Genomic DNA, 22,974 nt, shown 5'->3' on the forward strand with positions numbered 1-22,974 from the left:
TCGCCTCCCTCCCTCTGCTAGGGAAGCTGCACCATGGCCTTGGCCAAGGCAGCAGGCTGGGGGTGGGGCTTGCTCTCAGTCCCTGAGAGTGAGGGTCATGACCCCTCTGCAGACCTGAGGGGACACTGTGGGGTGGGGGTGGGGAGCCAGGGGCTGTCAGGCTGTCTCAGGAATAGCTCAGCCTTGGCCAGTCCCTTCATAGCTCTGGGCCTTAGTTTGCTGCCCTGTACAATGGAACTTGAAGGTGTCACTTCCCTGCCCTGCGCTGGGTCGTGTTGAGGCTAATGTGAACAGGGGCAAACACAGGGGGCTCTTGGGTGGGAAGCGGGGGAGGTAGCTTGAGACAGGTGTGCAAAGAGGTGGCTGCCACCATGTTCCCTCTGGAGTGCCAGGTAGGGGCTGGCAGACTCCTCTCTCACTTCTTGTGCCTTGTCTGGGTCACCTACCAGCTGCCCGCCTGTCTGCTCTATGCCTGAGTGTCCCCTGGAGAAACGGCTCCTGGGAGATTTGTGGGCTGGTCAGGGGATCCCGAGAGGCAGCAGCCTGGAGAGGGAGGGGACACAAGCCAGGCTGGCTGCCAGAATAGTCCTGTGATGAGGTCCAGTGAGCCTGAAGGGCTCAGAGAGGGCATGGGTCGGGGCTGGGGTCAGGTGGGTGAAGCAGAGGCGGGCAGATAGACCCAAGATAGGTCAGGCAGCTGGCATAAGGGAGCAGCAACTCAGAGGCCTGGAAACTGTGATTTCTGCTTCCTCAGACAGGAAGCCTCTTTTGGCGTGTTAGGAGGGATGCGATCAGTGGCAAGTAACAGAGAGACCCAGCCGCTGGCAGCTTATTCCTTAACATTCATTGTTCGTTCAACAAGAAGACCAGGAGTTGGTAGTCTCAGGATCGGTTTAGGCGCTCAAGAATCCAGGGTCTTCATAGCCTTCCTCTCCACCTCCTTATTGAATTGGCTTTTGTCCTCATGGTCAGTGCCTCATGGTTACAGAGTGGCTGTGCAGCTCAAGGCATCGCATCCTTATACCTTGTTCAAAGGCAGGAAGTAGAGGACGAGGTAAAGCACCCCAGCAGATTCATTATGTCTCACTGGCCAGCACTGGGCTATGCGCCTGCCTCCTAGATGCAGGGGACCTGGGAGAATGAGCACCTGGCCATTAGGATGCCTGTGTGGGGCGCACCCGCAGGCTCAGAGTGAGAGGGGCTGGAGCCAGGGAGGAGGAGGCCAGGCAGCCAGGAGGGTCTGCCCCATCTTTACTCCCCGAGGGTGCCCAGTTGCCAAAGGACCAGACCTAGGAGCTGACCCAGGATTCCTGCTGCCCTCTTTTTCTGGGACAGGCTGAACGGCTGCTGGGGGATGGCGGGGCAGAAGGCCAGCGGAGGCCATTTCTTGCTGTCCTTCCTCTCCTCCTCCTCAGTTTGCACTCTGACTTCAAGGACCAGACTGGGTGGGAGGGAGCCCGGTGGGATCTCCCGCAGAAGGGTTACCGGGGCCGGTCTCTGGTGCAGGAGGGCGACGCCCTGGCCACTCAGCCAGGCCGCAGTGACGTCCTCAGGGCCCCTGCCCTCCAGGGCTGGCCACCATCTGGTTTGCTTGAGCTGAGTCTCCACGCCCACTGCCTCCTGCCCTGGTGAGCTCGTGCCCGCAGGAGGGTGGCCATGGCCAGGCCTGGACTCTGTGGGGGCTGATTCCAACTTGGCCATGGCCAGGGCTCCTCCACCTGGGTCGGTGGGCTCTGCGGGCCTCGGGGTCTGCGTGGGAGGTGCCCCAGGAAGAAGTGAGGTGGATGTCTTGTGCAGGGACAAGGTGGCGAGTCCCCTCGGGGGGCCCTGGAGCCCTGCCACTTTAGCGAGCTCCTGAGCCTGACTCTGGGGGCCTCGCCTGGCACCCCTTCCCTGGTCCCTCCAAGCCACCCTTACCCCCTACTGCTCCTGGATACTCCCCATTAAATGTGGCCACCTAGAGATCCCCTGAAAGGCTGCCTCTCAACTCACCCCATGACTTGTCACCTTCACCCCCAAGCCTGCCCCCTCCCCTACGTCTGACTGGCAGCATCCCCTCATCCTCAGAGCCAGGCCACCGGCAGGTGGGACCCTGGGAGAGGCCCTCCTGGAAGTAAGGAGGCCCCAGGGCTCATGTTGGGGGCACATAGGGTGGGATGGGGTTGGGGACAGGCTGCTGGGCAGGGGTTTGAACACCTTCAGGCAGCAGTGCCTCTGGAATTAGAATCAGTGATTGTGCTCACAGCGGGTCCCCAGACAGACCCATCCCCCTCAGCCCCAACCTCAGAGGCCCTTCTTCTCTCAGCATCTGAGCGTCTAGCAGGAGGCGGAAATCAGGTTTCTGAGAGCCGGAGGGGACCTGAGACGCTGGGCCTCCTCCTCCCACTCTGGCGGATCAGGACACTAAGACGGGGGTGGGGGCAGGGGCAGGGGCACGTGGGGCCAGAGCAGGAAGCTGACTCCATCTGATACGGCCCAGGAACCCAGTCCTGGGGTGAGTCCATGTCTGTTCTCAGCACCCGCCCACCCTCCCAACGGCCCTGTGCAGATCCTGGCTGCGCAGCGCCCCCTGCTGGCCTTTTTGGGGGTAACAGGACCCCTTTGGGGCCCCTGAGGCCTCCTGGGTCTCAGTTCCGGAAATTAGGGAGGGTCTCCCCACCGAGGCCCTGGGTTTTTGCAGGGTTTTGACCCCTGCTTCCCTCCAGGGGAGCAGATAGGCTGCTTTTCTGGCTGGTCCTGAGCGATTATGGCCACCTGCAAGAACTCATGTACCAAGCTGGGCCCGTTTATTCTTTCTCCTTTTTCCTTTTTGCCTTCCTCTCCTTTCCTCCCCTCCCCCTCCCCTCTCCTCCCCCCTCCTTCCCCCTCCCCTCCCCCTCCTTCTCCCTTTCTTTCCCTCCCTCCGTCCTTCCATCTGTCCATCCACAAATATTCCCTGACCACCTTGTTTGCGCCCCGGGCCAGGCAGTGCAGGGGACAGGTGTGCTCAGTCCCTCCCTTGGGAGGAGCCCGTGAAGTGGGGGTGACCGTGGTCATTACTCACGCAACCACAGCTCTAAGCCCAGTGCCGGCCGCTCAGGAGAAAGCACAGCAACTCTGCCAATGGCCTGGGAAGGGGACCTGCCTGTGGGGGGCGTGGAGGAGGGCAGGGGTGCGAGGTGTTCCACTGAGAGGACTGCAGGTCTCATGGGGCACACGTCCCTGGTCACACAGGTCCCCGGCCTCTCCTGGGCCTGACCCTCTGCCCTTCTTTGGCCCAGGTTCTCCTGCTGGAAGCAGCCGAGCGGACCCCAGGCCCAGACAATGATCTGCCGACGCCCCAGAGCCCCCCACCACCCTGGAATGAGGATTTCTTCCCTGACGCCATCCCTCTCGCCCACCCTGGGCCCCAGAGGAGAAGGCCCATGGGCCCAGCCGGTGAGTGAGGCCTGCAGGGGAGGCAGGGCCTCCGCGAGTAGGTCCTATCTGCCCACATGGCATTTTGAAAAATTGAGCTAACATTTAAAAACAGGGATTTCACGTCAAAAGCAAGGTTTCCCACTTCTCTTAGAAAAATGGAAGATCCAGCCATTGGGGCTGGCAGTCCCTCGTGGAAACAGTGGGCTGCAGCTAAGTCACAGCTGCCCCTGCAGATCCCATCCGAGCTTCGCAGTTTGCTGCAGTCCTCAGTATTCCTTACTGCCTTGCAGTCCAGCTACTGTCCACACTGGCTGCCCTGTCGCCCCCAGGCACCTGAACTTAGGCCCCTCCATCCCTGACTGGCTTCATTTTACAGCAGCCCCTGCCTGCATACGATCAGGAACCAGGAGCTTACTACCTGCCCCGCTTCCGGTGGGGGGAGGACTCTCTGAGCAGGTTAGGACAGCCACTGACCTGCTGTTTTTACCCTTCCCACCACAATTTGAAGTTGGGGGTAAACTTTTCTCTCTGCATTTCTGTCCGTTGGTCTGGGCTCTGCTCTCTGGGGCTGCAGAAAAGTAGTCATAACTGCAATTGGCAATGAAAACTGGTAGTCAAGATTGTTGAACACGCTGCACTGGGGCTTTATCCTGGGTGGATGTTTCACTGGCACTTGTCCATGTAGCTGAACTCAAGGGTTTGAAGCTGAGGTCTCTCCTAAACTGCAAAGCGCCAGTTATTAAATATTTTTTATATCACCCGAGACCATACAGAATGATGTGTGATCATTCCTGCAAGCTCGTAAAGCTCAGGTTACAGAAGAGAAAACAGGCTCGGAGAAGTGACCCCAGAGACATTTTGACTCAGTGATCCTCGGCCCCCACTGGAGCCCTTGGCAGGTGATCGCTCCCTCCTCTGTCTCCCAGTTGACCCCTCCGCTTCTTGGCACCCCTGCCCAGACTCAGCTCTGGGCACACGCTCCTTCCCCGGGCATATGCCTGCAAACCTCCAGTGGTGGGAGTCTTGATCTCCCAAGGCCAGTCCTGGAGCCAGGGAAGCAGCAGGCATCCCGCAGTTTCTGAAGGGCCTGGAGGATATGGAGGGTGGGGGTGATGAGCTGAGGAGGAGGAGGGCATCACCTGCCTGCCCTGCAGGAGGAGGGGGCATCTCACTTCTGGCCCCTAGCCCGCATCTCTAGCTGCTCTCCTGGAAGTCTTATTTCCAGAGGGCTGCTCCAAACCCAGCTCCTTCGAATCCTTCTCCTGAGACTGAGGAAGGGGCGGGAGTGGGCTGGGGAAGGCAGCTTCTCATCCTCTGGAGGACCCAGGCCTCGACTACCCCTGGAGGGGAGGGAGGAAGCCAAGAGGGGCTGCGGGGCCGTGGAGCATATTTCTTCTTATGGAGAAGTGCAGTTCCAAGGAATGGCCACCAGGTGGAGTACAAACCCTATAAATTGTGACACCTTCGCGAAGCCTGGAGTCCCTCAGAGCAGGTGGGAATCTCTGGAAACTGGCAGCCTTGGGGCCCAAAGAGCCCTCTATCAGGTCAACAAGCGTTTCAGAGCATCCTTCCCAGGATGGGGCCTTCCAGAAGGAAAAGGGGCTGTCCCCAGGACGCACAGCTGGCCTCTTGCCTCTCCATCTACTCTTGCCCACCCTGGGTCCTGGAGACTCTGGAGCCGGGCAGGTGCATCCTCCAGGGCTTCCTGGAGGACAGTAAAAAGGTCTTATTGGGAAGCTCTTTGCCAGAAGCCCAATTCCTGACCTTGAGCCAGGAGACAGCAGAGAATAGTGAGAGGATTCTGATGCATTTACAGCCTGGCATTGCTACCTAAAGCAAGGGGCCACGCCTCTTTGAGCCTCCGTTTCCCCACCTGTCAAATGGGAACAAATGTAGCTCTCTTTTTTTCAGTGAATTTTATTATGTTTGTAGGTGTATAACCATCATCACGACCTAATTTTAGAACATTTCCATCCCAAACCCCCAGTCTGCCCTTCTCCCCCCAAATGTAGCTCTTAAGATCATAGACATGAATAGGAACACAGATAGTTCGTAAATTGTAACAACGATGTGAGCTGATGACGGTCCCTTTGCCCGCTGGGGGGGGCCCAGGTGGGCGGGACTCCTGGAGGCAGGTCCCACAGCCACGGGGCGGGGGCGGGGGGATGCAGCTCGGCCCGCAGTGTTCTTAGGCCTCATTTCATTCCATCCCCAGGGCCCCCTGGACAGACGGGACCACCCGGGCCTCCAGGCCCCCCAGGCTCCAAAGGTGACCGGGGCCAGGCAGGGGAGAAGGGCCCAGCAGGACCCCCTGGTAAGGACATCCCTGCATCCCAACCTGTCTTTGTCCTCCAGGGGGAGGGGTTGGGTTTCTCCCCTGTCTGAGCAACAAGGCGTCCCAGACACCCCTTGGTCTTACTGGGGCCAGTGACCGGGGCCCAGGCCCATGGCCTCCCCCTGCCACCCTAAGTGGAAGGGAAGGCTTCAGAGCAGTGGGTGCAGAGGAGGGGTTCTCATCCATTTAAATGATGCCTCCAGCATCACTCTGTTCCTCCTGGGTCCTGTCAGGGCAGGTACAGCGCTGACGCAGGCTGGCTGCCACCTTTGGTGCCCCTACCCCAGAGCCGAGGTCCCTGGAGGGGGCAGGGCATGTGGCCAGAGCCGCTGCTGATCCTGGGCTCCCCACCTCCCTCATCCCCTCCTCCTCCTGCTCGGGGGCTGGGGGAGTCATTTCATTTACATCCCAGGTCAGCCCTGGGGGAGCCTCTGCATCTAGAGGCCACTGCAGACCCTACCAGCAGCCCAGCCCCTTCAGAGTCTGTTTCCCGTCCTGGTTTCCTGTCTCTGTCACCTGGGCCATCAGGCCAGCCCTCTTGTGACTCCTTGTCTCCCCATTGCAGGCCTCCTGGGGCCGCCAGGGCCCCGCGGGCTTCCTGGAGAGATGGGGCGGCCTGGCCCCCCCGGCCCCCCTGGCCCGGCAGGCAGCCCGGGCCTCCCTCCAAACGGCCCCCAAGGCGTCCTCTACTCCTTGCAGCCTCCCACAGGCCCGGACAGTGAGTGTCGCAGCTGAGGGGTTGGGCGGGGCGGGCCCGAGCCTGGAGGGTCAGCCCTCGCCATAGGACCCGGGAAGCCGACAGTGAGTGGGGCTTTGCCGACGGGGTGGGGGGTGCAGAGGCGGGCCCCTTAGCCCCACTCTTGGCCCCAGTGGGTCTGTCCTTGCCTCTGTGTTCAGCTCCTTCCCCTGAGGTCTGACCCCCACAGGTCACTCCGCAATCTGGCCTGGCCTCCAGGTCCTGCCTGGTGACAGCAGCCCCACCGAGGTCATCTGGAGAACGAGGGTTGGGGGCCCTGGGAAAGGTATAAGGAAGGCTTTAAAGAAGCGGGGGATGGGATCAACTTGAAATTCTGACCAGAGAGGCTGGGTGGGTGCCACCCGGGCACCATGAGGGACAGGGAAACCCCGCTCCCCCAAAGGCAGTACAGCCCTCGCTTGAGCATTAAGACCTGGGTCTGAATCCTGTTGTCTGTCTCGGAGCCCGTTTCCCATCCGCGGAGGGAAACGGTGATACTCATTAATGGAGTTGTTCTGGGGTTGAGTGCACCGTCCCGCCACCAGCGCCCACACCACAAGGGAGGGACTCATTCCGAAGGGGATCGGGGGTTCTGGGCTGCCCTCAGTGGGTGCGGGGCTCAGGCAGGGGCAAGAGAAAGTGGTAACCCCCAGTCGACCACCTCATGCTGATGGTGGGCTCAGTGGTGCCCCCTGGTGGGGGAGAACAGATGATGCTTGTGCAGTGCCCTGGGGTCCAAGGGCCCAGCAGCCAGCACCTTGGGCCCCGTGAGCCGTGGCCTGGGCATGGTGCTCTGCCTCTGGCACTGCCACCTCTAGTGCTGGGAGCCCTCCTTAGTGACAGGACTCTCCTTTCCCAGCCCGGGGTCCCTGAAGGAGGGTGGCTTCCTGGACGGCCCAGGTGTGAATACTGGGGAAGAGTGGGGGTGCCAGGACTGGCCAGGACTGAGCACCTGGCAAGAGGCCGAGCACCCATGAGGCCCAGGGAAGAAGAGGCATGAGGTGCAGGCTCCCTAAGTGGAAGGAGAGGAAGAGGCAGCCACCCCCATTCCAGACATTTTCTGAGCCCAGTCTGGTTCTGGCTCTGAGGATGGGGCAGGGTGAGGTCACGTGGGGCTCACCCTGGAGGGACCCAGGCCGTGAGACAGACCCCTCCCGGCCCCTGGCCCTGAGGGAGGCAGCCCAGGGCCCTGGCTCAGAGGAGTGAGCAGGGAGGGCTTCCTGGAGGAGGCCCCATGGGAGTGAGCCAGTTGGGTGCATTGGAATGGGCATGAGGGATGGAGCCCAGAAGAGTGTCCGGCCTGGATGGTGGGGGAAGTGAGCTGGGCACTAAGAGTCTAAGGGCCTGGAATGTTCAGGAAGGAGTTGGCTTTTTTTTTTTTTTTTTGTCTTTTTAGGTCTCCACCTGTCGCATATGGAAGATCCCAGGCTAGGAGTCAAATCAGAGCCACATCTGTGACCTACACCACAGCTCACATCAACACCAGATCCTTAGCCCCCTGAGTGAGGCCAGGGATCGAACCTGTGTCCTCATGGATACTAGTCAGGTTCATTACCACTGAGCCATGACAGGAACTCCCAAGTTTGCGCTGTAAATGGAGCCCACAGGGCTTCCCCTGCCCTTTGGCTTGGCCTCCTTGTGTTTCTCTGAGCTGTGGGAGCAGCAGCATCTGCTCGCTAGGGTTGCACTGAGGCACAGCGGGGTTGGGGGTGTCCTCCAGTCCCGGGGAACCTCAGCCCCAGCCACTCCCCCAACCCCGTACTGGCCCTGCCCCCCCAGGCCACAGGCTGCTCTGCTCTTCCCGCAGATGGAGACATGCAGCTGGCCTCCACCGCCGTGGACACGGTACTGGCGGGCGTTCCGGGGCCCCGGGGCCCCCCTGGCCCTCCAGGTAGGTGCAGAGTGCAGAAGCACAGGCTGGCCTCGACTGGCTGCCCCCACCTTGGGCTTGGCCTGAGCCAATGGGCCTTGCAGAGGCCAGGTGGGAGCTTGTGGCCTTGGCAGGGCACTGGGTCTGCCTCAGCCCTCAGTGGCTTGAGGTGAGGCCCCCCACTCCTGGGTGACAGCTCCCTTGGGGTGATGCAGTGTTTCTGTGTGGCCCCAGGCTGCCCTCGGTGAGCCAGAGCAGGGGAGGCGCGGGCCTGGGAGGGGGATCAGCTCAGGGGGCCCAGGGAGGCACAGGGGACAGAGGCCTCAGTCTTCCAAGCATTTGGGAGGTTAGGTCCTGGACACCACCCCCTTTGCTGCACGCATCAGGACTGGTCCTCTGAACACTCCCTGGCCCATGGGAGAAACATGGTCCATAGTAAGCTGACAGGGGCCATGGGCAGTGGCTGCTCCAGGTCAGGAATTTGCCTAGAGAAGATTTGGGGGTAGGTGCCTGGAAGACTTCCTGGAGGAGGTGATGCTCAGCCTGAAACTAGTAGGAAAGAGCAATAGGAAAGAGTTTGCTAGGATGCAGAGAAGATAGAGACGCTCCAGGAGGAAAGAACTACAGCAGCGAAGACAGATGTGGGGGAACTTTCTGGGAGGGTATCTGGGGGATGAAGGAGGAGTGGGCTGGGCTGAGAGGGACCTAACCGCAAGGTCGCTCTGGGTGGCTGCGTGGAGGGGTGGATGGTCAGGCAGCAGGTGAGGAATAGCCTCAGAGGAGTCAGGTCTAAGGTCCCCAGGAGAAGCGGACTCGAGGGGACTGGCCAGCTGGGGCAGGGGTGTGGGGCTGCCCATGGATGAGGCCCTAGGAGTGTGCAGGGGCAGCAGCGGGGGAGGAAGCACGTGCCCCCCTCCCCACCATTCATTCACCAGACCTCAGTTTGCTGCCATGCGGACAGACCCAGGGGAAGGGCTGGGGGAGTGGGGTCAGAAGGTCTTTCTTGAGAGCTGATGGTGGACAGCGGGCTTCTCTGGCCCCAGAGGACCATCTGTGACTCTGCTTGCAGGTCCCCCTGGACCACATGGTCCCCCTGGACCCCCAGGCACACCTGGATCCCAGGTAAGGGCTTTCCCATTTCTGGCGGGAGAGGGGGCATTTTCTCCCCAGGGAGAGAGGAGCAGGGCTTCTAACCAGCACAGCTGCTCAGGAGGACCCAGCTCGCCTGGCCAGTCCCCACATGGGCCCAGCAAGCGCAGGATCTGGCCTTGTTAGCAGCAGCGGCCCTTTGCTGCCCACTCTGCCTGTGCTGGGAGGTGTTAACGTCGCTCCCATTTCATAGAGCAGCCAACTGAGACCCAGATGCCGCCACCAGAGGATCACGGAATGTCCATCCTGGCCCCTCGCCCCTCTCCAGTGAGAATCACCTGTGAGGGGTCACTCTGAAGCCTGACACATGGCCCTGAACCCCAGCTTGCTCTGCCCCCCAGCTGTGTGACCCGGGCAGAAAGAGCCTCTCTGGGCTCCAGCTCCCTTGGTTGCTGAGACAGGGAGTACAGCTTCTCCCTCGTGGATTGTCACAGGGAGTGAAAGAGAGTAAGGCGCAGGTGGAAGTGCCTCGTGCTGCAGGAGCCCGGGGGCCTGAGGGGAAGAGTCGTGCAGAGGAGGGGGAATGGGGCCTGAATGCAGAGGCAGAAAGGGTGGCGTTTGGGGCTGTCCTACCACATGGAGCTTCCTGCGGCCCCTGCTCTGAGGGCTCCGCAGTCCCTAGAGCTCGGGTGAAGTGGGGTGGCTGAGAAGTGCCCCCTCACCCTGCCAGGGAGGTGGATCTGGTGGCCCTGTGAGTCCCCTTAGTCATTTAACACACATTCCCAAGCACAAGGTGGGCGCCAGCCACGCCGCGGGCCAGCTCACTAGAGACGATGTTCTAGGCGTCAGAGAACCCGTGTCCTACGGCTCCGGATCTGCTCTCTGCTGTTTTCCCCCCAGGAGGGTGCGGCATGGAGGAGAAGGGCTGGGGGGGGGTGCCCTGGGCATGACCGGGCCAGGCCCCATGCAGCGTAGGGCAGAGGGAGGGTGGACGTGGCACAGACCAGGCTGGTGGGCAGGGCCCGGGCTGGGCAGAGGCCACAGAGGGTGCAAAAGGCCCTCGGGCCTGATCTGCTCCTGAGTCCGGTGGGGCGGGCAGGTAAGCAGGAGCCTGAGTTCCCCAAGAGCACCCTCTGGCTCCTTGGACCCCTGGCCACTGGGCCTGGAGAGAGAGGGTGGGGGCAGGCGAGAGAGAATGACAGTGACAGAGACCCTGTCTCTGGTGCACTGCTGGTCTCCCTGCTCTGTGGGGTGAGGGCTGCAGAGGCCCCGGGAACTGGGGGAGGTTGGCAGGAGGAGACTGGCCGAGCTCCACACGCCCGGAGCTCTGTGCCAGCAACGCGACCTCTCCTGGCTCCCCGGGTCTGCCAGTTTCCAGCGGGGTGACCCTGAGCAAGTCACTGATCCCCTGGGCCTCCGTTTCCCCATCTATGAAATTAGAATAAAAGTCCCATCCGGGCAGGTTTGTTGTGAGAAATAATGGGGAAAGTAGATGGAAAATGCCAGGTCCCGAGGAGACCCTTAATAAATGCCCTTCACTAACCAACTATGTCCTGGGGTCTCACTTGCGTCAGACACTGTGCTGGGCACGAGAACAAAGTCAGGATCCCTGCCCCCTGGTAGCTGCCAGTCTAACAGGGGAGGCACAGGTGATAGAGTAGCTGGGAAGGCATCTAAGGTGACAGGAGGGGGGTGACTGACAGGCGGAGGTGAGACTTCCGCTGAGACCCAGGGAACCAGAAGGAGCAGCCATGCGAAGATGTGAGGAGCATGCCAGGTAGAGGGTCGAGCAAGTGCAAAGGCCCTGAGGCAGGGAAACGCCCAGCACACACGGAGCAGAGAGCGTGGGGTGAGGTGAGGTGGGGAAGCAGGCTGATGTGTGGGTTGGAGTCACAGTGGAGAGGGGGCCAGGCACGTTTCAGGACCGGAGAGTCCGTGACCTGATTTACAGCTTGCGGAGGCCCCGCTGCTGCAGGAGGTGGGGAGGGCGGGGGAGGGGGGAGTGGAGCAGGGAGACCAGCAGTGCGGAGGAAATGACAGAGGGGACGGACACCTTTAGAAAGTGGACCTGACAGGTCTGGCTGATGGGCTAGGTCTGGGGGTGGGGGACGGAAAGCGAAGGTTACTCCGAGGTGTGCGGGAGCAGCTGCAGAGCCACGGAGCCATTTCTGAGAAGAGAGACTTCCGGGTGGGGCGGCGGGTCTGGGGTGGTGGGGGGAGTTCTGCTTTGGAGAGGTCGAATGAGGGCACCTCAGGTAGGGGTGCTGGAGCAGTCAGGTGGGGGTGCTGGAGGATGGCTGGACCCACGGGTCTAGGGATCCCAGAAGCCTTCCGTCTGGGCCCCAGCACTGACGGGGGGGGGGGGTCTATACATGGAACCCTCTGATCCCTGTTGTTGTCACTCATTCTCTCCACGAGCTGGGGGTTGGGTGCTTTGCCCTCTGGTCCCTTCTCTGAGTGGTAACCAGGCTCGGCATTGCCCCATTTCATAGAAAAGAAGATGGAAGCTCAGCCGAGGCCCAGGGTCACACACCGGCCAGTGGAGGGGGCTCCAGGACGGGGAGGCCCCCAGCCGTGGCCCTTCCATTTCCTCTGTGCCATCCTCCTCCCATCCTAGTTTTCATATTTCCGGATCCCAGTGCCAGGGGAGGGTCAGGGGAGGGCTGAGGGCTTGGCCAGGGCAGGCGAGGCCTAATGGCTCTGTTTGCTTTTTGGCAGGGCCTGGCTGCAGAGCACAGCGTGATGGGGCCGTCTGTAAGTGCGGGGCGCTGTGGAGGGGCCACCCCCAGGGCGATGGGCTCTGGGGCAGACCCAGGGCATCAGGTGGGTGGGCCTCCGCCCCGGGCAGCCTTGCTGAGCCCAGCCCCACAGCCCCCACAGGCGCGGCCTCACCCAGCCCAGCCTGGACCGGGCAGAGGGACAGAAACAGGCAGTCTGAGTGCTGTCCCAGCCGCCCAAGTTGAGAAGGGGTGACCTTGAGAGGCGGGAGCCCCCTCACTGGGTGTAAGAAGTCAGGCCTGAAGTGGCCTTCTGTTGGGGGGCTTGGGTCAGAGTCCTGAGGTCGCTTCTGCAGAGCCAGGCCCCTGGGCCCACGTGCTGTGTGACCTGCAGATCCTCGCCTTCTCTGAACATGTCTGTCTACAGACATAGACAGCGACCTCTAATGTCCCTTCTTGGAAATAAGAATTGCTGAGTGTCAGCCCTGGTCCCCAGGGCCAAGGAGGTGGGCGAGTCTCATGTCAGGGGCGTGGGGCTGGGGCAAAGGGGCGGATCTTTGCGGAGCGCCTTCTGCGTGGAGGTCCTCTTCATCCACAGTGTGTTTAAGCTTCACAGTGACCCCGGGAGATGGCGCTTTAGTCCTCCTATTTGCCAGAACAGGCTGCGAAGGCTCAGAGAGGTTAAGCAATTCGCCCCAGGTCACACAGCTAGACAACAGTAGAGCCAAGATTTAAACCCAGGAGTGTTAGCCTCCAAAGCCGTACTTTTCCCAAGCTTCTTAGCAATATGGACTTTTTAGATCCTCCTAATAGCTCTACAAAGCAGCCTGTTATTACTTCCATTTTTGAGATGAGACAACTGAGGCACAGAGAGGTAAAGTAACTTGCTCAAGGTCACACAGGAATAAGTGGCCACCTGGCTTTTTATTTTGAGACCAATATTACTGGCCCCTCCAGAGTCAGGAACTCAGAGTCCCGAGACGCAGAGGAAGGGCTGAGACATGAGCTCATGGGGTTCCAAGCCTCACTCCTTCCTCCCTAGAAACAGTATTAAGCCCCTAAAATCAATCCTATGCCGGGCTGTGCAGGGGTCCCTGCAGCCTTGGCCGTCCCCTGCTCTGCTAACCCCCAGGTCTGCGGGAGAAGCTGGGGAGGGTGGAGGGGTGTCCTGCCCCGCACCCATTGTGACTGCGTGACTTTCTTCCCAGGGGGAGCCTGGCGGGAAGGCGGAAGAGGAGGACAAAGCCACCGCTGCGGAGGTAACTGCACTCGAGGCCCTTCCCAGTGCTTCCCTCCTGCCCCTGGGCTGAGTCTTAGCAGGAGAGCTGTACTGACACCATTGGTCCGAGCCTGGCACTGGCCATGGGATGAAGGGGGGGGGTCCCAGCCGGGGACAGATGAGTCAGTCGTGACTGCATCTCAGTGTGAAGTTGGCTGCAAGGGGGTAGCACAGACGGTGACTGGCCAGGGCCTGAGAGGGCCCGAGGAACACAGACCTGCAGAACCGTTTAAAGGAGGCTTCAGGCTGTGGGGTTCTTTTCCAGGGACAAGACTCTCCCTTGACAGTGCGTGGCTTACAGTCGTGCCCAAGGCCACGGTGCTGTGAGGGATACGTGGGCAGGTGGCAAGCTGGCTGGCGGATGTGGGAGAGGCTGGGCACACACAGGAGCCAGGATAAGAGGGGGCGGGGCAGGGCCACCTCTGGAGCACAAGCTAGGCTGTGGGGACCCACGCCTTCTGGGAGGAGGAGCGGAGCCTGGGACCAGGGTGATGGATAAAGCGGGCGAAGGCCGTGGGGCCAGCAGGGGAGGCCGTGGAAGCTGAGAAGGAGCCCCCTGGGTGTGTCAGAGCTCAGCGGGCCGGCCAGCCCCTTAAGTGAGTGAGCTGGGGGAGGCTCTAAGCCGGGGAGGTGGGAGGTGGGCCACTAGGGGAGGCTGGGGGGATGAAGCTGGGGCCCAGGGATCTTCCAGGACTGGGAGCAGGGGGAAGAGGCTGGAACCAGGGCAGCCGTGGTGAGCACAGGCGGCAGTGGGAGGAAGATGTGGTGGCTGGGGTCATTTGCTGTGGGAGACCGAGAGGCACCCACGACGTCCCCAGCCCATTTCAGAAGAATGCATTCTGGGACTGGGGACACCCCCATCCCAGTTGCTACTCACAGCCAGGCATCTCCTGGCCTTTGATGGGAAGACCTCTCTCTTATAACTCAGTAGCATGTGCTTGGGTTTTCCTTCTTTCTTTTTTTTAATTTTTGTCTTTTTAGGCCCACACCTGCAGCATATGGAAGGGCCCAGGCTAGGGGTTGAATGGGAGTTGCAGCTGGCAGCCACAGCTACAGCAACTCGGGATCCAAGCCACGTCTGCAACCTGCACCACAGCTCACGACAAACGCCAGATCCTTAACCCACTGAGGGAGGCCAGGGATTGAACCAGTGTCCTCATGGATACTAGTCAGATTTGTTACTGCTGGGCCACAATGGGAGCTCCACTTTGGTTTTCTTTTAAGTTCAGCTAATCTAAATGTCGCAACAGAGCTGTCATATTCTACCAGCAAAAGGTGCCTGTCGGCTGCTGACTCCAGGGCGGGGCCTTGTCTCTCTGCCACCACCTTTTTTTCAAAGTGGCCGTGTCACCTGTCTTCTCAATTAATCAGCTCATTCAGGTGTCTGCACGCACGAGGTCCTTTGCCCCAGTGTAGGCCAGGTCCCAGGAATGCAGACAGCCTGTCGTCGTCCGCTCCTGCCGGCATTCCGGACGCCTCCGCTCCATCTACTCTCGTGCTTACAGGGGTGGCCGCACAGGAGACTGTTGGGTGGGCAGTGCCAGGAAGGAAACAAGCAAGTCATCCCCCACCTATGGGCCTGAACTAGGTGGTCTGCCCACAGCAGGATGTTTTCTGGAAAGAAGGGCACACAGTGGAGGTGCCAGGGCAGCCACGGGAGCACGAGGAGCCCAGCCAGAGGCAGACAGATCTGGGTGTGAAGCCCCAGTCGGACATTTCCAGGCTGTGTGGCCACAGGACACTGGTTACCCTCTCTGTGCTTCAAGGTCCTTGTCTGCAATCAGGATTTGAACCCAAGCCCTGGCACTAGGCTGTCCAACCTGTGATGGCTGTTGTATTGGTGATGGTGACAGGAGAGCAGTGACGGGCGTGGGAGGATGATCCCGGCCCTGACCCTGGCGGCTTCTTCCCCCAGGGTGAGGGGGTGCAGCAGCTGCGGGAGGCCCTGAAGATCCTGGCAGAGAGAGTCCTCATCCTGGAGCACATGATTGGCATTCATGGTGAGCAGTGACCGGGGCCTGGGGACACAGGGCCCACAGCTGGCCACCGAGTCCGGAATCTCCCTCTGCCCCCGCTCCCCACGCCCTGCTGCCCTCGTGGTGCTGCCCCTGGTCCCCTTTCTCCCCGCCCTGATGGCCCTTGCACTTGGCTGCCGGATGGTCTTCCCCAAAGCCCAGTCTGACCCTGACCCTCCCCTGCTCAAGGACCCTCGATGGCTGCCTGCCGCCCATGACCCACATCCAGGTCCCAAGGCCCTCCCCAGCATAGCCTGGTGTCCAGTGACACTGAGCCACCACCCAGTCACCCCAGGCCCCTCCCACCTCCACACCTTTGCTCAGGCTGCTCCCTCCACCTCCTGACATCAGCTCCTACCTCAGGACCTGCTCAAGAGTCTCTTTGTCTGTGAAGCCGCCCTCCTCTCTCCTCACGTGCTCTGCTGAGCCTTCCGTTACCTTATAGAGTGGGGTTCATGTCTCTCCTTGGCTCCCCGGCTGCCCAAGTGGCTGGTGCCTCTGCAGGGCCTGGAGCCTGGCCCTGTCGGCATTTGTTGAAGAATGATTGAATGGATGAGTGAGTGGAGAGATGAGTAAGTGGATGGATGAGTGAATGAATGAATGGATGGACGGTGAATGGATGGATGAGTAGATGGATGGATGGGTGAGTGAGTGGATGGATGAGTGAATGAATGAATGGATGAGTGAGTGAATGGATGAGTGGATGGATGGATGAGTGAATGGATGAGTGAACGGATGGATGGATGAGTGAATGGAGGGATGGATGAGAGAATGGATGGATGGATGATTGAGTGGATGGACAAGTGAATGAATGAATGGATGGATGGATGGATGAGTGAACGGATGGATGGATCAGTGAACGGATGGATGGATGAGTGAATGGGTGGATGAGTAAGTGGATGGACGAGTGAATGGATGGAGGCGTGAATGGGTGAATGAATGAGGGTGTGGGGAGGGAGTGCGTGCATGCTGGAGCCGAAGCTGGCTGCTGCTTTGTCCATCCTCACTGAGCACAGAGCTTCCTTTGCTGGCAGGTTCGGAAGTGAAGGTGCTTTGCCTGGTCGAAAGGCCCTGCGTGAGCCCCACCCCCTGATCTCCTTACAGATCCCCTGGCCTCCCCCGATGGGGGCTCCGGCCAGGACGCCGCCCTGAGAGCCAACCTCAAGATGAAGCGTGGTGGCCCCCCGCCTGATGGCTCCCTGGCTGCCCTGCTTGGCCCTGATCCCGGGAAGAGGAGTGCTGGCCGGGCCAGCGACGGGAAGTAAGAGGCCAGCCCTCCAGGACAAGCCCTGACTCCGCAGGGCTCGGGCCCCGAGGCTGGGCTGCCGCCCCCACCTGAAGACACCCCGAGTGGGACTGGTCTCAAGGCCCGGGTGATGATTAGGGACACTGGCTCCTGGGGCCTGGGGGCCTTGGGGACAGATGGCAACTCCAAGGGCAGGGTCCAGAGGGGCCCAGAACCTTTGGCAGAGCCCTGCCCTCCCTGCCCTCCCTACCCCCACTCCCTGCTGGAGACAGGGTCTGGTGGGCTTGGCATCGGCTGAGAACAGCTCTAATACCCATCATTGCCAAGTCCCTGCGTCGTCTGGGCCTGTCCGAGGAGCTTCCCCACGTTGTCTCATTTAACCCTTAGGAGGTAGGTTTGGTACCCCCACTTTCCTGGGGGCAGAGGCTTGGAGAGGGTCAAGAACCTTCCCAAGGCCACTGGATGACCCTCGAAGGCCAGGGCAGGATTTGAATCCGTGCCTCTCAGTTCCCGAACCCATGATCTATCTACTCTGCCAGCTTCCCCTCTTCACAGGGACTCTTAGGCTGGGCGGGCATCAGGCTGGGCGGCTCCTGAGGCTCCAGCCGGGAAGGAGGGCAGGACCCTGCCCAGCACGAGTCTGCAGAGGCCCTGGACCTCCTTCTTCCACTCCCCTCCCTGGGTTCGTGGTCTGCTCTGAGGCCTGGGGGTGGCGTGGCCAGGAGGCCCTGAATCAACCCATGATAGTCATGTGATCTTGCAGACTGTAAGTCAGGAGCACTGGGGTGCGAGGACCCTCAAACTCAACTGACATGGCCCTCCGCTGCACCCCAGGCTCTCTGACCCCACCCACCCCCAGGGCCTCCCAGCCCTGAGCGGGGAAGGGGGATTTAAGGGGAACGTGCTCCCTCCAGGGGCCGCCCCGGCAGCCCTGCCCTCTCCCAGGCTCTCTAGGAATCTGCAGGGTCAGCCATGTCCATGTGACACAGCAAGTCCTCTGTCCTTCTGTCCCCGGCTTGAGTCCCAGGCCCTGCTGGGGGGTGATGCTCCCACCCTGGTGCTGGGGCCCAGCCACGCTCCCCACTAGACACCCAGAGCCCCAGGTCCCCAGAGCAGCTCAGACCACAGCCCTCAGGGCCTCTCAGGCCTCGGTCCCCTGTGCCCTAGACTGACCCTGGTGCTCCTCTCTCACTGGGTCAGCGACGGCAGCCAACTCAGACACTCCCAGGTGCTGGCACCCCACCCCGCGTCTGCGTGTGCCCTCGAGGCTGGAGCCACTTGTCCCCGCTGCCCTTGGTGCTCCTGGGAGGCCATGGCCTGGTCCCTCCGGGCCCTGGTAACCTCTCCCTGCCCTCAAGGCCTAGACTGTCCCTGCTAAGGCAGGGCTGGCTGTGTGGGGGGCCGAGATGTGACTTCCTGCAGGCCTGTTTTCACGGAGGGGGTGGCCAGGGCTGGCGGGAAGTCTGTAACCCTCCGACAATAAAGGTGCTCTCCCCACTGTGTGTGGTGTCACGTGGTGGCAGTCATGGGGGAGGCTGGCTGTGCCCAGCTGGCTGCAGGCCAGGTCAGCTTCGGCCAGGTCCAGCTCCAGGAGGGGTCTGATGGGGACCTCTGGGAGCCCAGGGGACCACGAGACCCTGAGGTGGGGAGGCCCATGGGGGTGGGGGCTGGGAGAGCGGGGGATGCCCCTCAGAGCTGCCCGCCCCCACTCTGCCCTCCACTGTGCCGCGCTCCTAGGCTGGGCCTGGGAAGTTCAGCTCTGCAAGGACAGTGAAGTGGGGAGCCGGGTGGCTGTGGCTGGTTTTCACCCTCAGGCTGGCCCTTCTTCCCTCCATCTGAATGGTAGACCGATCTTTCTGAAATGCAGGCCTGGCAGCAGCCCTCCTTCCTCATGAATCCGCAGTGGCTCCCCTGTTCCTGGCCCCCAGCCCGTGCTCTGCTTCCCGCGCTGTCATCAGGCCCCTGTCCCCCCGGCTGCTGGCAGAACACACCTGGCCTCGTCTCTGTCCAGCCTGTGGGTGCTGCGCCCTCCAGAGGTTGCCGTGTGGGGCCTGCAGGATGCAGGAGAGAGCAGGTTAGAAGGGGTCCGGGGCATCGGGCACTCAACCGCCCCAGTGGCGGGAGCTCAGCGCTTGGCTTTGGGCAAAAGCCTCAGACGCATCACCGCCCCTGAGCTCTGTAGCCTGACCCTTGGGTTAGGCCTCTCTGGCCCTTGGTTCTGTCACGACCGTGAGCATCTTTGTGGAGCCCTAACCTGCTCAGCCTGCAGGTCCCTAGATGGTGGGGCACCTCCCCCAGAGCACCCCTAGCATCCACTCCTGGGCTTCCAGGGCCAGCCACCCTCCTCTGCCTACAGCCCCTGCAGAGGGGACTCACAGCATGGCAGGGTGGGGGGGTGGGCAGCCCAGGGCAGGGCAAGGGCCTCCCTGAGCTCCCACCCTGCCCCCACCTGCAGGGGCCTCCCAGGGGGTTAAGGAGGGAGATTAGCTCAGGCCCCACCCCTCGGGGCCCCTCCGCAGGCCTGCTCTGCTCTCCCTCTTCCTCGCCACCCATCCTGCGCACACCTCTCTCCTAAGCAGGGTCCAGAACAAACCAGGACAGGGGCTGGCATCTCTTCACTCACACCTCCCCTTCCAGACACCCAACCCCAGATCCTGAGCAGCTCTAGCCCATGGGAACCCCCCCCACCCCCCCCACCTAGATGAGCCTGGGGAACTGAAGGCCACAGGACATTCACTAAGGAGAGTGACCCCCCCTAGACCCTAGAGGCAGGTGGGCCAGGCAGGCATCTGAGATGGGCCGGGTCAGATCAGAAGCCCCCTCCCACTCCAGCCATCCGACACCTGCGATCCCAACCACCCCTGAGATTTCTGGAACACCTCTCTTCCAGACCGGTTTTATGGATTAGAAAAAAAGAGAATTTGACGAGATTTTCAATTACTTGAACTCCAGTGAGATTTATTTCCGATGTTATTAATAAATTCTAATGCCACCTATAACTTTCAATTGCCAGTTAATTAACTGGCAATTGGTGCATTGTAAAAGGCAAATTAAATACTTTCTCAGGTGGGGGCTGGTGAATCTAATGTGCCAGGGTCTCCCGAAGGAGAAGGCGGGGCTCGCGTGGCGGGGGTTCCCCCTCCCCATAGGGATGGGTGTGTGACATAATCATGGGCAAGTGACAGCAGGGCCTCAGTGACTTTATCTTAAAAGGGGATCACAGAACCTGCCTCCAGAGCCCTCGTGGTATCTGGGCTTGGGGCTGTTTTTTATTCACATAAATGTAACCTGAGGGGATTCAAGTGATCATTGGAGTCAAGAGACTGACGTTGCTGCCACTGGCTGAGTGACTGGACCAGTTTCCTGAGGCTGTAGTGACAAATTGCCAGAAACTTCTCCTCCCATAGTGCTGGAGGCTGGAGGCTGAAGTCTGAAATTCAGGTGTGATGGCAGGGGTGTGCTCCTTCTCAAGGCTCCAGGAGAGAATCCTTGCCTCTTCCAGCTTCTCGTGGCCCAGGCATCCTCCGTCTTCACACTGCCTTCTCTCCAACTCTGTCTTGTCCTGGTGTGTCTCTCGTAAGGACACTTGTCACTGCATGTCAGTCCCACTTGGGTAAATCCAAGATGATCTCTTCATCTCGAGATCCTTAGCTTGATCATATCTGCAAAGACCCTCTTTCCAAATAATGTCACCTGGCGATGCCAGGCACCAGTGGGCGAGCTAGCATGCCAGCCGTCAGGCTCGGTCACTCCTGAAGTGGAGCTGTTCTGCCCTCCGCTGGGGCAGAGCTTCCTGATCTTTCTCAACCCTACAGCTCCCAGAGAACAGGATACTGTTTCCACAGCACTCGGGGTGAACAACCAGAGCTGTCCCTGGCAACGTGCCCAGCCTGGGGTCTCTGGCTGTCCCGGCACCTCCCTGCGACCCTCCAAGGGTCCACACCTGAGCCTACCTGGAGCATACCTGTAGCGCAGGGCTGGGAAGCTCTGATCTCGGGTGTCAGGACTGGCCCCCAAGGGATGCTCCTGTTGGGTATGAGAAGCAGGGAGAGGTGGCCAGGCCTTCAGACCGTCCTCTGTCAACGGTTGAGGAGGAAGAGGGAGGGCAGGAGAGGAAAGACCCAGCCTTGGTGCCCGGATCCTCAGGGGAAGAGGGAGGGCAGGAGAGGAAAGACCCAGCCTTGGTGCCCGGATCCTCAGGGGAAGAGGGAGGGGGTGGGTGGTTAAGGCTGGAGCTCCAGGGCCAACGGCACTGCCTACAGCCATGCCAAGTGGAAGGCCAGGGGCACCACCCCCAGGCCTCTCATGCTGACTGTGGTGGGGGCTGCTTTTTGTAAGCAAGATGAACCCATCCCCAGGGCCTCCAAGAGTGACAGGGGCTTATTGCAAAACTCCGGGGATCTCAGGGGGCCCCAAGGATGGGGCCAGAGCAGGGGCAGGCTCCAAGGGAGCAGCACCTCAGAGGGGGAGGTGCTGATTCCCACGGCTCTTTCGTGTGTCCATCCCTCCTCTCTTCATGATCTGCTTGGTGGCTTCTGCCTGTTCCTGGCTTCTGCATCTTCCCACCATGGCTTGCCATGACCTCGTGCTCCTTCTCCTCTTAGAGTAGGTGGCTTTGCGGTCACTCAACATCCAGAGTATCTGAATCAAGCATCTTTCCTGTCTCCCCACCAGCGCTTGGGCTCCCGGGGACCTCCCCAAAGGAGGAGCCCTTCTTTGCTCTGGGCAGACAAGCTCAGGCCCAGGTCTTGTCCCCTCCAGGCTGGACACAGATATCTGATAAGGAAGTCAGATTCTGGGGACCAAAGCCGAGAAGCCCCAGAGAATGGGAAGTGTGGGTTCTGCTGCCTGTCGGTGGCAGAAGCTGCATCCGGGAGGGAAGCAATGCTTAGAGCCCCAAGCTGGGCTCCTCTGGGCCAACAGCACGCTCTGCTTTGTTGCACATCAAAGCTGCATCCTCACACATGACCATCCCACCCCCACCCTCCAGCTATCCAAGGACCTTGATGACACCCCTCCAGGTCCTCAAGATGTAACAGGAGCAAATCCCTGAAATCCCTGTCCACTTTCTCACTCTACTGCCCACCCCGCCCCATGCTCCAGCCACTCTGGCAGGCCCAGCTCGTAGCAGATTAGGCATGAAAGGACCTTGGCCTTAATTTTCCTTCTGCATCATGGCTATAAAAGGAGAATTTTTAAAAAAAAGATAAACCCAAAAGGTGCATCTTAATTAGGTGAGATGTGCAGTGAGGTCATACTAAGCCCTGCTGGGCACCGGCCCTCCACTTGGTGAGAACAAATGCTTTTAACGCAGCCCTGTTGCCATGGTGATCACCACATCTCAGCTTACTGAGGTGGCATTGCAAATCTGTGGGGAAAGAACAGATTATTCAATAAATGATGCTGGGACATTTGCTTGGCTATTTGAAAAGAAATAAAATTAGCTCTTTCCTTCACACCATACTTCAATATAAATTCCAGAGGATTTAAAGAACTAGATGTAAAGGGGGAAATTATTATTTAAAAAAAAAAAAAACTAGAGGAAACTCTAGAAAAATATTTGATCCTGGGGTGACTAAAAGCTTCTAAATATAAAAGCAGTGGAAAAAAATAACAAAGAATAAGATAGGTAGAATTTAATACATGAAAATTTAAATCTATTTATGTTTTAGAGAGCTATGTAGTTAAATCTATTGGAGAACTACAAATAAGGATAAAATAGTTGCAACAAGTATGACAAAGGGTTAATGCCTTTAATATACAGAAAGTAATTACAAATCAATAAAATGAACATTACAATAGAAAAATGATCAAAAAGAAATGTGTAAAAAAGGAAATAAAAATAGGTAATAAACATATTTTAAAATACCCATCTTCACTGGTAATCAAAGAAACACCCAGTAAAACATCAATGAGATTTTCGTCTCTCACTCACTCTTATTAAACATTGTACTGGAGACTCCAACCATAGTAATTAGGAAAGAAAAAAAAAGTCACTCACATTAGTGATTACTAGACTTTGTCCATTTTATTTAGGTTATATAATTTTTGGCATATAGTTGTTCCTACTATTCTCTTATAGGCCTTTTTTATTTCTATAAAGTCAGTAATAATGTCCCCACTTTCATTTCCGATTTTGATAATTTTAGTCTTCTCTTTTGTTCTTGGTGAGTCTACCTAAAGTTTTGTCAAATTCTGATTTTTTTTCAAACAATCAGATTTTGGGTTTTGTTTTTTCTCTATTATATTTGTATGAGGTAGAAATTTAGGTGATTGGTTTAAAATATT

At 59.2% G+C, this 22,974-nt stretch overlaps 1 protein-coding gene across 18 annotated transcripts in view; it reads left to right on the forward strand.

Annotated features, from left to right (window-relative positions):
- COL26A1 (collagen type XXVI alpha 1 chain) overlaps nucleotides 1-18,188 on the forward strand; it is a 185,298-nt gene extending 167,110 nt beyond the window's left edge. For 5 of the 18 annotated variants that reach the window (XM_085016016.1, XM_085016017.1, XM_085016012.1 and 2 more), the window contains exons 5-13: nucleotides 3,261-3,417; nucleotides 5,615-5,713; nucleotides 6,300-6,452; nucleotides 8,278-8,361; nucleotides 9,410-9,462; nucleotides 12,148-12,252; nucleotides 13,355-13,405; nucleotides 15,341-15,425; nucleotides 16,545-18,188. In XM_085016016.1, coding sequence (XP_084872142.1) covers nucleotides 3,261-3,417; nucleotides 5,615-5,713; nucleotides 6,300-6,452; nucleotides 8,278-8,361; nucleotides 9,410-9,462; nucleotides 12,148-12,252; nucleotides 13,355-13,405; nucleotides 15,341-15,425; nucleotides 16,545-16,705 — 948 coding nt within the window. In that variant the 3' untranslated portion in view covers nucleotides 16,706-18,188. The remainder of the gene's footprint in view (nucleotides 1-3,260; nucleotides 3,418-5,614; nucleotides 5,714-6,299; nucleotides 6,453-8,277; nucleotides 8,362-9,409; nucleotides 9,463-12,147; nucleotides 12,253-13,354; nucleotides 13,406-15,340; nucleotides 15,426-16,544) is intronic. The other 13 variants (XM_085016020.1, XM_021086264.2, XM_085016014.1 and 10 more) reach the window with 5 other exon arrangements.
- The last annotated feature ends 4,786 nt before the right edge of the window (nucleotides 18,189-22,974 follow it).

This window comes from Sus scrofa, chromosome 3 (assembly GCF_054392235.1).
Source record: "Sus scrofa isolate SSC_HxYL_T2T_F1_AM1 chromosome 3, Sscrofa_HxYL_maternal_Yorkshire_Landrace_v2.0, whole genome shotgun sequence".
Classification (NCBI taxonomy): Eukaryota; Metazoa; Chordata; class Mammalia; order Artiodactyla; family Suidae; genus Sus; species Sus scrofa.